This window comes from Mercenaria mercenaria, chromosome 14 (assembly GCF_021730395.1).
Source record: "Mercenaria mercenaria strain notata chromosome 14, MADL_Memer_1, whole genome shotgun sequence".
Lineage (NCBI taxonomy): Eukaryota > Metazoa > Mollusca > Bivalvia > Venerida > Veneridae > Mercenaria > Mercenaria mercenaria.
This window is the reverse complement of record NC_069374.1, coordinates 13,233,762-13,248,946: the sequence shown is the minus strand read 5'-3', so window position 1 is coordinate 13,248,946 and position 15,185 is coordinate 13,233,762. Positions and strand designations below refer to the sequence as shown.

The 15,185-nt window shown below is 32.8% G+C and overlaps 1 protein-coding gene across 1 annotated transcript in view; it reads right to left on the bottom strand.

Moving 5' to 3' along the window:
* The window catches only part of LOC123526420 (uncharacterized), a 73,612-nt gene that overhangs the window by 23,426 nt on the left and 35,001 nt on the right, over nt 1-15,185 (bottom strand). Inside the window, exon 12 of the mRNA XM_053522484.1 lies at nt 5,021-5,060. Coding sequence (XP_053378459.1) covers nt 5,021-5,060 — 40 coding nt within the window. The remainder of the gene's footprint in view (nt 1-5,020; nt 5,061-15,185) is intronic.

The following is a 15,185-nucleotide window of genomic DNA, read 5'->3' as shown; positions in this document are numbered from 1 at the left end:
CCCTCTGGTAGGCAGTTGGTTATTAAAACTTTTACAACAGTCATAGTTTTGGTCGAAAATGATAAAAAAAATCAATCTAGCCCTTGTTTGTTTTTAATTTTTTAATATGTTTTCCCTTTTAAAAATGCATTAACGTTCAAAATGCACAGGAGAGCCAGTTGCCAATTCGCGTATGTTTCAGAAAAGCCGATTTTTCAGACACTTTTAAAAATAAAAATAATTCAAATTACATATATTTTGTTCTTTGTTCACTTTCCGCCTTTCAACGTATAGGTCAGTCTTGGAAACAATCAGGAGAGCCAGTTCCCCCAATTCCGGGGCGAATAACCAACTCCCTACTGGTAGGCATTTTGGTTTTCACTTTTACTGACAGTCTTTGTTTGGGTTTAAGAAAAGAAAAAAATTATTATTCAAAAACCCTTGTTTTGGGGTTGTTTTTTATGTTAGTTTTTTTCTTTTAAATGTTAACAGTCTCAAAATGCCCCAGGAGAGCCAGTTCCCAATTCGCGGGCCCCCCCCCCCCCAAAAAGGGAAAAGCCTTTTTTTCAGAAATATTTATAAATAATTCAATTTTAAAATTTTTTTGTTCTTTTGATCCTTCCCCGACACTTTCAACGTAAGGTCAGTTTTGGAAAAACAGGAGGCCAGTTGCAATTGCGTGCGAATAACAACTCCCTCTGGTGGCAGTTGGTTTTTCAACATTTTACAGACAGTCATATTTTTGGGTTTCGAAAATGATAAAAAGTCAATTAATCCTTGTTTCGTTCTTTAATTTTAAATATGTTTTCCCTTTCAATGCTTCAACAGTCTAAAAAATGCACCAGGAGAGCCTTTTCCCAATTTGATTATTTCAAAAAACCCGATTTTTCAGACACTATGATAAAATAATTAAATTTTTACTATTTTTTGTTCTTTCGTATCACTTTCCGACCTTTCAACGTATAGGTCGTCTTGGAAATACTAGGAAACCCATTTTGGCCAATTGCGTGCGAAAAACCCAACTGCCTATGGTAGGCGTTGGTTATGAAATTTTAAGACATCAGTTTTTAGGTCAAAAAATGTAAATAATTCATTCTTTTCTTGTTTCTTGTTTTGTTTTTAACATTAAATGCCCCTATTTAAATACGCACTATTGGTGTTCTTATACTGCAAAAAGGTTGGGGTTGGGTTTTAACATAGGTTTTACTAGGTAATTAAATATATGTGAAATCAATGCGTGAGATTTAATGCCGACTCAAGTGGTAGTTGTTTTTTTGCACGCCCCGGGCTCCCTGAATGTTTCCAAATGAAAGTGTCGATATTGATGTGTAGTAAAAAACAAAATGTTTAAATGGTTATCTAAAAATATTGAATACTTCTATGTTTTCGACCAAAAATATGAATTTTTGACAAATATAAAAAAACCCAAACTGCATACCATTAAATATATTCACATGGCAGAAGTCCCAATGAAAAAACCCCGGGGAAAACAAAGCTGCAGGTCAATATAAAAACACCGTTCTGAGATCGGTTAGAAAATTTTAAGTCATAATCAAGTGGACGGGAATCTTAGGTCTAAATCGGTTGTGCTAAGGGGTATTACGCATCGGAATTTAAACAATTGCAGGTTATCAGAGCGAAAAATCTGATGGGGTTAAAAAGCCCAAATTCTTTCAGGACAGGGGTTCAAAGGCATGTAAAATTGAAAGATTTTCAGTTTTAAAACCCACCAAACCAGTTTCTCAACCCACGAGAAAATTAACCTTCCAAAATTGGGAAAAAAAAAAGTTGAAAACGGAAAAAGAACAAAAAAAGGAAAATAACAAAAAAAATGGTCTTTTGATAATGCCGAAAAAGAAACTGTTAGTGAATTTGTAGTCTTAAATTTCTAATATCCCGCAATTGTGGGTACAAAAGAGAAAAAAGGGTTGTATATTTTTCATTTATTTTAAAGAATCAGTTTTTTGTTGTATGTTGTAATTTAAACAAATTCTATATGCAACACTCATTTTTCGTCTGTTTATTTTTAACATAATTTAAAAGTAATTAATTACAAGTTTTTGGTTATTGCTTTGATTTTTCAATAACTAAAAAGTCGAGTTGAGGTTTTCAAAATTATGATTTATATATAGTTACTTATCATAAAGAGCCCCGCATGAGAAAACCAAAAATTGTGTGTAGTGACCCGCATGGATCCAGACCGCCCTTTCGCATCGCGCAGTCTGGTAGGATCCTGCTGTTCCCTAACGGTTTCTTAATTGCAATAGCTTTTAAAGTGAAAGCTAGCTTGGTCCGGGCCGACTGTGCAGATGCGCAGGTGGTCTGGATCCCTGCTGGTCGCAAAAACACTATGTTGGTTTTCTCTTTGGGACGCTCATATAACAATGTTTTTTTTTTACACATTCCTTTAATTATTTCCCAACTGTCCGTGAAAAACCAAAATTGACCATGCCGTAAATATAGTCCCCCTGCTGAGTGTTTTAAAGTCCCTTTTTTGACTTGGGAGTAATATTTTGAATGCTGTCTTGCAAACTAGGTCTGATTATGATGTGGGAAATGCACTTCCGCATTTTTACCTATTTACAAAAGACATAACTACCTATATAAAGAACAATCCACTAGCATAAAGACATAAAGATTATATTTTCAAATATCCCCTTTATATATTTTTTAACGACTTTGTTTACGGCATGCAAGTTCGTTGAGGATTTAGGGACCGTTTTCTTCTTTTTAAAAAGTATCCGCTTTATTAAAGAAGTACTTACTTTATGTAATGGTTTTGAACGAACTCCATGAAAGAAATTGTATTAATATAAGGTAAACCACTTAATAAAAAAGTTTTCACTTTAAAAAATGCCAAAAATGCAAGCATTTCTTTGTTGCATAATAAAATTTCAGTTGATTTATATTTTTCTTGTTTTTTTTTTATATAAAAAGTGAATAACGTTGTTATTGATATTGTCAACCCAAAAACTGAATTTTCATCCCAGCCAATGCAGTGAGGGGTTATTGTTTGTCACCGAAAACTTATTTTCACCCTCGCGATGCAGGAGGGGTATTTTATTGTCAACCGAAAAAAGTATTTTCACCCTCAGCCGATGCAGTGGGGTGTTATTTATTGCAACCCCAAACGTATTTTCACCCTCAGCCGATGCATGGGGGGTTTTTGATATTGTAACCCGAAAACTGTTTTTTTTTCCCCAGTGATGCGTGAGGGGTTTTTTGATAATTTTCAACCCCCAAAAATTGTATTTCACCCCCAGCCCATGCAGTGAAGGTGTTATTGATATTGTAACCAAAAAACTGTATTTTCATAGCCGATGCAGGAGGGTGTTATTGATATTTTCAACCCCCAAAACGTATTTAAAACCCCGGGCCCTAAATATCAATAAAAAAATCACTGCCCTGTATATTTAAATAATATGGGGGGGTTTAAATTTAATCACGTTTTTTTAGACTAATGTTTTTTTAGCTATATTAAAGTCGTCATTCCGCTTAGGTTAAAAAAGACAAAAAATTTAAAGTGGCTAGGTAAAACATTTTTCAACTTTATATTGTTTTAATTTGAATGTCTTATATGTAGCTTTCTTTAAAATCTGCCAAATTTAAGTTTTTCAAATTCTTTTTCCATTTAATTAAAAAGGAAAAATATTAAATATTTTCCCGTTCTTTCCTCGCGCGTAATCAAAACATGTAAAATTCCTATGCTTTTGTTTTGTTTTCCCCTGGCCAGGCTTGCATTCTTTATTAAGGCGAAATTTCATGCAAAATCATACTTTTTTCCAAAACGTTCGTTATTACTATAAAAGTATACAAAGGGCAATCATATGAAAATGAAAGCTGATTAAAAAAACCAAAAAGTTTGGATTTTTTTTTTTTTTAAATTTAAAATTAAGTTTGGTTTTTTTAAAAAAAAAATTTAAACTACTATTTATTTTTTTTTTTTTTAATTAAAATTTTGTCCCCCCGCGGCATTCATTAATTTAAGATCTAAGGGGTACCGGCAAAACACACGAGAAACATTTTTTGGGATATTCCTAAATAAAAAATTCGCCCTCCCTGCCCCCAAAAAAAAATAAACTCCACATCAAAAATTTTTTATTCAAAATAAAAATATTGCCCCCAAAATAACAATGTTATTTTAAACTTACTAATATTACAAATTTTAAAATTCTTTGTTTCATTTTACATTTTTCATGGCCGTAAGAAAATTTTAAATTAAAAAAAAAATTTTTTAAAAGGGTCAAACAGGAAAAAAAGCATTTTTCACCATGTATTTAAACTTGGTTTTGCATTTTTTTTGACAAAAAAGAATTGAAAGTAATCAAAAAAGTCTATTATTTTAGATAAAAAATAGTATCAAATTCAGGTTAAATTTGAAAATAAAAAAGCATAAGATGTATATAATATAAACACTTACCTTTATTTTGGGCATTTCCCCGAAACCATTTAAGCTGTAAAAATCGTGTTCGATCAAAATCACCAGATACAAAAAATCAAAATATCATAATTGTGACGTCCCGTGACCCCCTAACTTACAGGGGGTTGGAATTTTTTTTTGCTATGGTGTAAATTAAATTTTTTTAAAAATAGGCAGACCCCTAATTGTTTCTAGTAGTTTGTCGTTCAAAATTCAAAATTTTAAATCGTTGAATTTTAAATAAAAGTTAATTTTATTAAAGAGATGTCGAAAACCAACTGCGCACGCGAATTGGCAATGGCTTTTTAATGTTCCCAGGGCTGGTCTATTTGGTGAAAATGTTTGATTTATTGATAAAAAAAATAATAACAATAATTAAAACTTTTGTATGTTTTTTGTGTGAAAAAAAGATTTTTTTTAAAAATGTTGCGAATTTGGCCCAACTGGCTCCCTCCATGCTTCAAAGATACTGAATGCATAGATTTTAATAAAAAAAAAAACTTCAAAGACGACATTTTTACTTTTTAGACAAAAAATGGACTTTTCCCGAAAATGTCATTTTACTAACTTTTTTTACCGTAGGCCCTTTGGGAATTCACAAAACATTGGCAACTGACATACCATGGGGTTCCCTGTCATTACTTGTTGAAAATATTTGATACTAAAAAGAACAAAAATATGTAATTATTGAATTTTTTTATGCACAGGTCTGAAAAATTTTTCCTTTTCTGAAAAAATATCGCGAATGGGAACTGGCTCCTCTGTGAATTTTCGAATTTGAATCATTTAAAAGAATAAATACAAATGGAAAAACAAGGTTAAATGATTTTTTCTGTTTACCAACCCCAAAGCTGTCAGTAAAATGTCGAATAACCAAATGCCTACCCGTAGGCGTTGGTTATTCGCAGCGAAATTTGGCCCCTGGCTTCCTGAGTGTTTTTCAGCCTGACCCCATCGTTGAAAATTGGATATTGATACGAAAAAACAAAAAAATTTTGAAAAATTTAATAATTTTATTCATTTGTGTTGAAAAAAGGGGTTTTTTGAAACATAAGCGAATTTGGGAACTGGGTTCTGGGGGATTTTAAGACTTTTGAAAGCATTTAAAAAAAAAAATTAACATTTAAAAAACAAAAAAAAGGTAAGAATGAAAATTTTTTTTTTTTCGACCTAAAAACAGACTGTCTGTAAAATGTCGGAAAATCCAATGCCTACCAGTAAGCAGTTGGTTTTCGCACGCGAAAGGAACTGGCTCTCCTGAGTGTTTCCCAAGACTGCCTATACGTTCGCAGTGTGGATATTGAATTTTAAAAAACAAAATATATGTTAAATGAATTTTTTTAGCAAGTGTCTAAAAAAAAACGGCTTTTCTGAAAAATATCGGAATTGGCAACTGGCTCTCCTGGTGCATTTTTAGTGTTGGGTGCATTGAAAAGGAAAAAATTTAAACATTTAAAAAACGAAACAAGGAAGTTGATTTATTTTTATCATTTTCGACCAAATATATGACTGTCTGTAAATGTCGAAAACCAATGCCTACCAGTAAGCAGTTGGTTATTCGCACGCGAATTTGGAATGGTCTCCCGAGTGTTTTAGCCCGACCTATACGTTTGGAAGGTGGAAATTTATACGAAAGAACAAAATATAAGTAAAATTGAATTTTTTTTTTATATGTGTCTGAAAAGGCTTTTCTGAAACATATCGCGAATGGCAACTGGTCTCCTGGGGCATTTTGGAAATCTTTAATGCATTAAAAGGAATAAATTTAACTTAAAGAAGAAACAAGGATAATTTTTTTTTTTATCATTTTCGACCCAAAAATATTACTGTTGTAAAATGTCGAAAAACCAACTGCCTACCAGTTTTCAGTTTGGTTTTTCGCAGCGAAATTGGCAACTGGGTCTCCTGGTGTTTTCAAGCCTGACCTTTGTTGGAAATGTCGGATATTTATACGAAGGAAAAAAAAATTAAAAAAGTAAAAATTGAATTTTTTTTTTTTCATATGTGTTGAAAAACGGTTTTCTGAAACATATCGCGAATTTGGGAACTGTTCCCGGGATTTTGAGATCTTGAATGCTTAAAAGGAAAAATATTAAATTAAAGACGAAACAAGGACAGATTGATTTTTTTTATCATTTTTGACCAAAAAAATTACTGTCTGAAAAAAAGTCGAAAAACCCCTGCCTACCGTAGGCAGTTGGTTTTTCGCACGCGATTGGCAACTGGCTCTTTGAGGTTTTTAAGATGACCCATGCGTTGGAAGTATCAGATATTGATACGAAAGAACAAAATATACGTAAAATTGTAAAAATTTAATTATTTTATTCATATTTTTTCGAAAAACGGCTTTTCTAAAACATATCGCGAATTGGCAATGGCTCTCTGGTTTAATTTTTTAGACTGCTGAATGCATTTAAAGAAAAAATACTAACATAAAAAAAACAAAACCGGGTTGAAGATTTTTTTTTTCAGTTCTACCCAAAAAAATGACTGTCTGTATATGTGAATAACAAATCCTACCCGTAGGCAGTTTGGGTTTTTCGCATGCGAATTTGGGAAATGGCTCTCCCGAGTGTTTCCCAAAATGACCATACGTTGAAAATGTCGGGTATTTATCGAAATAACAAAATATAGTTAAATTTACTTAAATTTTTCATTTGTGTCTGAAGAATCGGGTTTTTTTGAAAATATCGCGAATTTGGAATGGCTGTCCTGGTGCGTTTTTTCGACTGTTTAATGCATTTGAAAGATAATACTAAATAAAACAAAAAACAAAAGGGTTTGAATGAATTTTTATCATGTTCTACCAAAAAAGACTGTCAGTAAAATGTCGAATAACCCAATGCCTACCAGTAGGCAGTTGGGTTTTTGCACGCGAATGGCAATGGTTCCTGAGTGTTTCCAAGATGACCTATCGTTTGGAAAATGTTTTGATAATAGAAAGAAAAAAATATATGTAAAATTGATAAAATTGAAATTTTTATTCATATTTGTCTGAAAAATCGGCTTTTTTAAAAATATCGCGAATTTGGGAACTGGCTCTCCCGGTGAATTTTGAGACTGTTGAATGATTTAAAAAAAAAATTAACAAAAAGAACAAAGCCGGGTAGAATGATTTTTTTTTATAGTTTTACCAAAACAATGACTCTCTGAAAAAATCGAATAACAAAAGCCTACCCGTAGGCAGTTTTTTATTCGCATCGAATTTTGGCAACTGGCTCTCCTGGTGTTTCCAAGACTGACCTTTTCGTTGAAAGTGTGGATATTTATAGAAATAAAAAATATATATAAAATTTAGATTTTTTTTTTTTGTGTCTGAAAAAACGGCTTTTCTAAACATATCGCATTTGGCAATGGCTGTCCTGGTGCGTTTTTCGACTGTTGAATGCATTTAAAGAAAAATAACATAAAAAACAAACAAGGGTTAGAATGAATTTTTTTATCATGTTTACCAAAACTATGACTGTCAGTAAAATGTCGAATAACCCAATGCCCACCAGTGGCAGTTGGTTTTTCGCATGCGAATTGGAATGGCTCTCCCGAGTGTTTCCAAAATTGTATACGTTGGAAAGGGGAATTGATACGAAAAAACAAATATATGTAAAATTTTAAAAAATTTAATTTTTTTATTTTATTTGCTGAAAAATCGGCTTTTCTAAAAATATCGCGAAAGCAACTGGCTCTCGGGGAATTTTGAGACTGCGAAAGCATTTAAAAAAAAATATAACATAAAAGAACAAAACCGGGGGAAGAATGATTTTTTTTTTATCTGTTTTACCAAAACAATGACTGTCTGTTAATGTCGAATAACCCAATGCCTACCGTAGGCAGTTGGTTTTTCATGCGAATTGGCAAACTGGGTTCCTGAGTGTTTCCAAGGGCTGACCTTTGGGTTGAAAAGGGGGGATATTCATACGAAAAAACAAAAATATATGTAAATTGAATTTTTTTTTCATTTGTGTCTGAAAAAAAGGCTTTTCTGAAACATTCGCGAATTGGCAATGGCTGTCCCGGTGGTTTTTACGATGTTGAAACATTTGAAGAATAAATACTAACTAAAACAACAAAAAAGGGTTAGAATAATATTTTCATGTTTACCAAAACAATGACTGTCAGTAAAAAGTGAAAAACCCAAATGCCCCCAGTAGGCAGTTGGTTTTCGCACGCGAATTGGGCAACTGGCTCTCTAATTTTTTCCCAAAACTGATATACGTTGAAAGTGTCGGATATTGATACGAAAAAACAAAATATTGTAAAATTTTTAAATTTTTTTATTCATATGGTTGAAAAAAAGGCTTTTTTGAAAATATCGCGAATTGGCAACTGGCTCTCTGGTGCATTTTGAGATGTTGAATGCATTTAAAGGAATACATTTAACATTAAAAACGAAACAAGGACTAGATTTTATTTTTTTTATCATTTTCGACAAAACTATGACTGTTGTAAAATGTTGAATAACAACTGCCTACCAGTAGGCAGTTGGTTATTCGACGCGAATTGGCAAAAGGCTCTCCTGATTGTTTTTCCAAGATGATTACGTTGAAAAAATCGGGGATTGATCAAAAGAAAAAAATTATTAAAAAAGAAATTTTTTATTCATATGTGTCTGAAAAAAGGCTTTTCTGAAAACATTTTCGCGAATTGGAAATGGCTCTCCTGGTGCATTTTTAGATGTTGAAGCATTTAAAAAAATAAATACTAAATAAAACAACAACAAAACAAAGGGGTTTGAAAGAATTTTTTTTCATGTTTACCAAAACAATGACTGTCAGTAAAAAGTCGAAAAACCAAATGCCTACCGTAGGCAGTTGGTTTTTCGCACGCGAATTTGGGAACTGGCTCTCTGAGGTTTCCAAGATGACTATAGCTGAAAGTGTCGGAATTGATATGAAAGAACAAAATATATGTAAATTTGAATTTATTTTATTATATGTGTTGATAATCGGGTTTTCTGAAACATTTCGGAATTGGCAATGGCACTCCTGGTGCATTTTGGATGTTGAATGCATTGAAAAGGAAAAAAATATTAAATTTTTTAAAGAACGAAACAAAAAATAGATTTATTTTTGTCATTTTTGATTAAAACTATGAATGTTGTAAAAAAGCCGAAAAACCCAATGCCCCCAGTGGCGTTGGTTTTCAAGCGAATTGGCAAATTCTCTCTTAAATGTTTCCAAGACGGACCTATCGTTGAAAGTGTCGAAATCAATATGAAAAAAAACAAAATATATGTAAATTGAAATTTTTTTATGCATATGTGTCTGAAAACCCGAATTTTTGAAACATATCGCGAAATTGGCAAATGGGTTTTCCCCGATTGTTTCCAAGACGGATCTATAGTTGAAAATGTCGGATATGATACGAAAGGACAAAATAATGTAAAAAATTTATTTTTTTATTCTATTGGCAATGGCTCCCGGTGCATTTTGGACTGTTGAATGATTTAAAGAATAATATAACATAAAACAACAACAAAAAAAAAGGGTTAGATAATTTTTTAACATGTTCTACCAAAACCTGATGTATGTTTAAAAAAGTCGAAAAAACCCAATGCCTACCCGTAGGCAGTTGGTTTTCGCATGCGAATTGGCATCTGGGTCCTTTAAAGTTTTCCAAAGATGGTCTTTAGTTGAAAGTGTCAGTATTTTATATGAAAAACGATTAAAATGTCACTGGAATAATTTTATCCATTTGGATGAAAAAAAAAGCTTTTTGAAATATCGGAATTTGGGAACTGGTCTCAAGGTCTTTTTGAGATGCTGAATGCTTTTAAAAAATGAAGATTAATATTTTTAAAAAACAAAACATGGATTAAAAAAGATTTTTTTCATTATGTTTTAAAAAGGGAATAGATTGCTTATACTTTTGAATAACCCAATGGCAACTGTAAGTAGTTGGTTATTCGAATGTTCAACTACCAACTACCAACTGCCTACCAACTTTACTGTCATAAAGCTAGCAGCAGTTAGTTTTACAACTGACATCAGAATTTAACATGTATCAGCTGTTTAAATTTTCCAAAGAATTAACAATCATTATCTCTCACTGTAATTTACAGACATCCAAAATCACGAAGTTATAATTATTACAAATATTGACGGGGCCAAAATTCGAAGTGTACCCTGCGCCCAGGAGCTCTGTTATTTGGCCCAGTTACAACTCTCCCTCTGTTTTATCAGCGAGGTTTAACAAACCGTACAATATAGCGACATGTAAGTATAGACAAGCCAAAAGTTTTTCCGCCGCAAGAAATGTATATTCAGATCAGTCATTATGAATGTCCTTTTTTATTGTGAGCAATGTTTTCAGGCGCGTAGCCAGGGCATTCTTCATAGTACGCAGAGATAATGCGTAGGGGTCTTGGTATCCTCACCATGACATTTTTTTTCATCTGAGAACCACAAATGACGCATTTTGGCGTGTATTTGAAGCTAAACATTGCAAGAAAACCTTATTCGTTCTAAATCTTTTATATAAAATGTATTATTTTACTATTTTCGTGCTTTGTCATTTTGATCTCGCGCTTCGGGTATCGCCTTCCCACGACAGAGAAGCGTGAAAGACGAAGCACGAGATCACAACGGCGAAGTGCGAAACTATGAAAATTTCAGGCTTTAACATTAGCATTGGGCAGATTTCGTACCAACAATACTGAATCATAAAACAAGTATATAAACGTAGCGGGATTGTTGATAAAATATTATCTAAACGACATCTAAAACCAAGTATTACACTGAAATCTTGTTTTGATGATTTTTAAAAATGTTGTTTAAGGTCTTTCGAAATATTATACATACAATTTAGTTACGTAATACGCATTGAAAATATTAAGTCACCAATTATATAGAAGGAGCATATTTACTAATAAATTTGATAATGTGGCAGTTGACCTAAATACAATCGACATTGTTTATTTTCCAGTACAGGTAAATCCAATAATTGCTTTACTATAGATCGTTGACGGATTATCTTTGAACATCCTTGGACTTATTGAACTCAACTGCCACATTATCAAAGCTTATTAGTATCTCACGCTGTGAATTGATTGTCAAATACTGTAATATCGTATGACTTGTACCGGTGTCAATAGCGTAAGATTTAACTAGGTGTAATGAATGGATTTCTATTGAATTTTATTTTCTATGCGATAATAGTTGATATTTCTATGATATCAAAGGCTGAGAGTGAAGCTATTATATCTTTTTTTTTTTATTTATATACCGTTACAATAGTTTCGGGCTCAGCTCAAGATAAAGTAAATATTATGCGAGACAAACGTCTGCAGTGTTACACAAAAAGTCATATTCAAAAGCTTTTAGCCTTAAAAATGTATTTTTTTCCGATTTCTCAACCAACATTTTATTAATTGTTTACACTGCATTATAATTTTGTTATAGAAATTTCCTCCTAGACAGCGTATGACTGTAATATTTCACATGGTCAGGATTATTACAAAATAAGCAATCAGATAGTAGGATTATGAGATAAATTGCAAAACTGTACCTAAATTGTTATAAAACTACAAGTACAAATTTTGGTGAATTTCAATGCACGTTAAATCAACTAATCATATAAATCAGTTTGCTATACAAATAATGTCTATAAGAAACAGGTTCGCTTTATTTTTATTACAAACTCAGATTATAACGAAAACGCACTTGCTTGTTCCGATGAGTTCGCTAAAACCGGAATTTACTGTACTTCAAACATAATATGAAGTAAGCAATGATAGTGTATGAAGCCATCTCCGTTGCATGACACTAGCCAATTAATTGTGTATGTTGTCAGATTTTCACTACGCAGCTGCGTATTTGCGTAAAGGTAGCTACGCGCTTGGTTTTGTGAACTAATGATCTCAAAACCAATAGGGGTCATCTACATGTCATGGTAATCTAAATACATGTACATTAAATTATATCCTAAAAGAATTTAATATCTATAGTTTATGCAAGCTAACCACACCTTCCTAACCAGAACAGAACAAATGTAAACACATTTCAATAAATTTACTTACCTCTATCAAAAGTTATCATCTCACTTAAGGTATAGGTCCATGTTTCGGAGAAAAAAGTTCGAACGTCATCAAATCATAGAAAGAAAGCATTGTTTTACATGAAAATTTAACAGCGTATAAAACATTTATATTATTCTATAAAACCATTGTCAATTTACTCATATATATATTGAATTCCGGATAGGGACTGCATGAAGGGGCCACACTTCTGGACAGTTCAGTGCCTTTAAAAACTCACCATTTTTTAAAAGCTGTTACATGCCTTCGTTTTGATGCATTTGCAACATCGTGCGAGTGTTTAAACTTTACATAACTAGGTAAAACATCGTTTTTGACATTTGTTTACATTTATTTCTTTACAAATGGCATTTTTGTTTAAAGGGGGACAACTCATTTAGAATATTTTAAGTATCCAACTCTGTGGGACAGAACAGTAAAACATGTATTGGACAGATAAGTTGTGTGCCAAGATGCTGTTCATTTACTTAAAAAATCTGTTGTTTTGTGATATACTGGTAAACCTTAACAGCTGATTATTTGTTTACATGTTATGTACGCAGATATTGATGACGTCATACACATCAACCTGCTTTTACAATTTAAACTTTTTTTCTGCTGCCGTTTATGCTAATATGCAGTGTATATATACAACTTATGGTTTAACAGAGTTACAACGAATTATTCTCACATACATAAGAAACGAACACGAACAAGAAACGTGGAAATTCTCCGAGAACCAGTTTTTTTGCTAAACACTATGATTTGCTATTTTTAGTAACAGTGACCTTGACAACTGTAGTAAGAAAACCAAAACAATCTCAAAATCTGTTGTATTAAAAGCTTACTATATATAAAAAAAAATCTATTGCTTAGGCTCATTCCTAATTTGAGTTAGCGAGCTGACCACAAATACATTCCATATATATAAGCTAAACCTGGTGGGTAGCATGAGGCCATCGCAGGGGTGCATACCTAAATATAATAACATAACATTTTGATGAAAATGTTTTCTCTGTGTGTGTGTGGGGTGGGGGTTGTTGTTGTTGTTGTTGTTGTTTTTTTTTTTTTTTTTTTTTTTTTTATTTAAAGAAAACAATTATTCTGTATAAACTGGTTGAGTAATTTTGTGCGTGGCAACACATCATTCTTTGAAAGGAATTTTTGTGTACTGTATTAAAATATTAAAATTAAATGTTTTATGAGGAGCTGATTCATTAAAAACAAAACAGGACAGGGGCGGGTATTAGGCTTTTTTTTTTTTTTTTTTTTTTTTTTTTTTTTTTTTTTTTTGGTAGGGTTATATATGTGGTTCGGCATGTGGTCGTTATAAGCACACGGGCGGTTTTAGTTTAAGACATATATATAACAATACGATGCATGAAATTATTCGGGAATGATTCCTGCATATACTGGCGTAAAGCTTTTGAATATTCAGGTGCGTAACGACTCGGGTGTGTGCATCAAAGCAACATATTTTGAAACTAGAAATGTGTCCATAGGACACAGATGCCCCCACTACATAACAAAGGACACAATTTATTTTCCTAGGTCAGGGGACATAACTCCTACAATACTGAATGAATCCAGACGCAAAACACCAGGTACACAACTGCACATGCTGACCAATATTCCTGTAAACTTTGGTGACTCTAGGTCAAATACTTTTGGAGCTACGCGCGACACAACATTAAAATGACCAACTTTTAACTAAGTCAGGGGCCATAACTCCTACATGACTGAATGAATTCGGACGCGAAACCCCAGGTGCACAACTGCACATGCTGACCAACATTCCTGTAAACTTTGGTGACTCTATGTCAAATACTTTTGGAGCTACGCGCGACACAACATTAAAATGACCAATTTTTCACTAAGTCTGGGGCCATAACTCCTACACGACTGAATGAATCCGGACGCAAAACCCCAAGTGCACAACTACACATGCTGACCAACATTCCTGTAAAGTTTTGTGACTCTACATCAAATGCTTTTGGAGCTAGGCGCGACACAACACTAAAATGACCAATTTTTACACAGTCAGGGGCCATAACTCCTACACGACTGAATGAATCCGGACGCGAAACCCCAGGTGCACAACTACACATGCTGACCAACATTCTTGTAAAGTTTTGTGACTCTACGTCAAATACTTTTGGAGCTAGGCGCGACACAACATTCTCGGACGGACGGACAGACGGACAAGGGCAAATCTATATGCCACCCCACCTCCACCCCCACCCAGTGGGGGCATAAAAATGGGACTTTTTTCATAAAAAAAAACAATTCGATATCAAGTTCTTTTTTTTTTTGTTGTTTGTTTTAAGATGTTTTATATTTTATTTAAATAGAATACTATGGTGATGGACTGATATGAATCTTATTTTAAATTTCCAGGGGTAGGTAATGATGGGTAAATACACATTAGAATCACACGCATTTATTCACAAAAAAAAATATGTTCAATTCGTAACATGATGCATCACACGGGTGCATACTCAAATATAATAATATTATGACGCGCAACTGTATATTTTGCATAAAGGAAACAAATATTCTGTATAAACTGTTTGAGTATTTATGTGCGTGGCAACACAACATCCTTTGAAATCAATAACAAAATGATATTGTGTGTACTTTATTAAAATTATCATGTTTTATGATATGCTGATATATTTCTGTTTAGAAACTAGGGGCGGATAATAATTGATGCTTTCTGACTGAGAAATATATTGATTCAGCGTCTGGCCGTTATAATCACACGGGCGTTGTTAG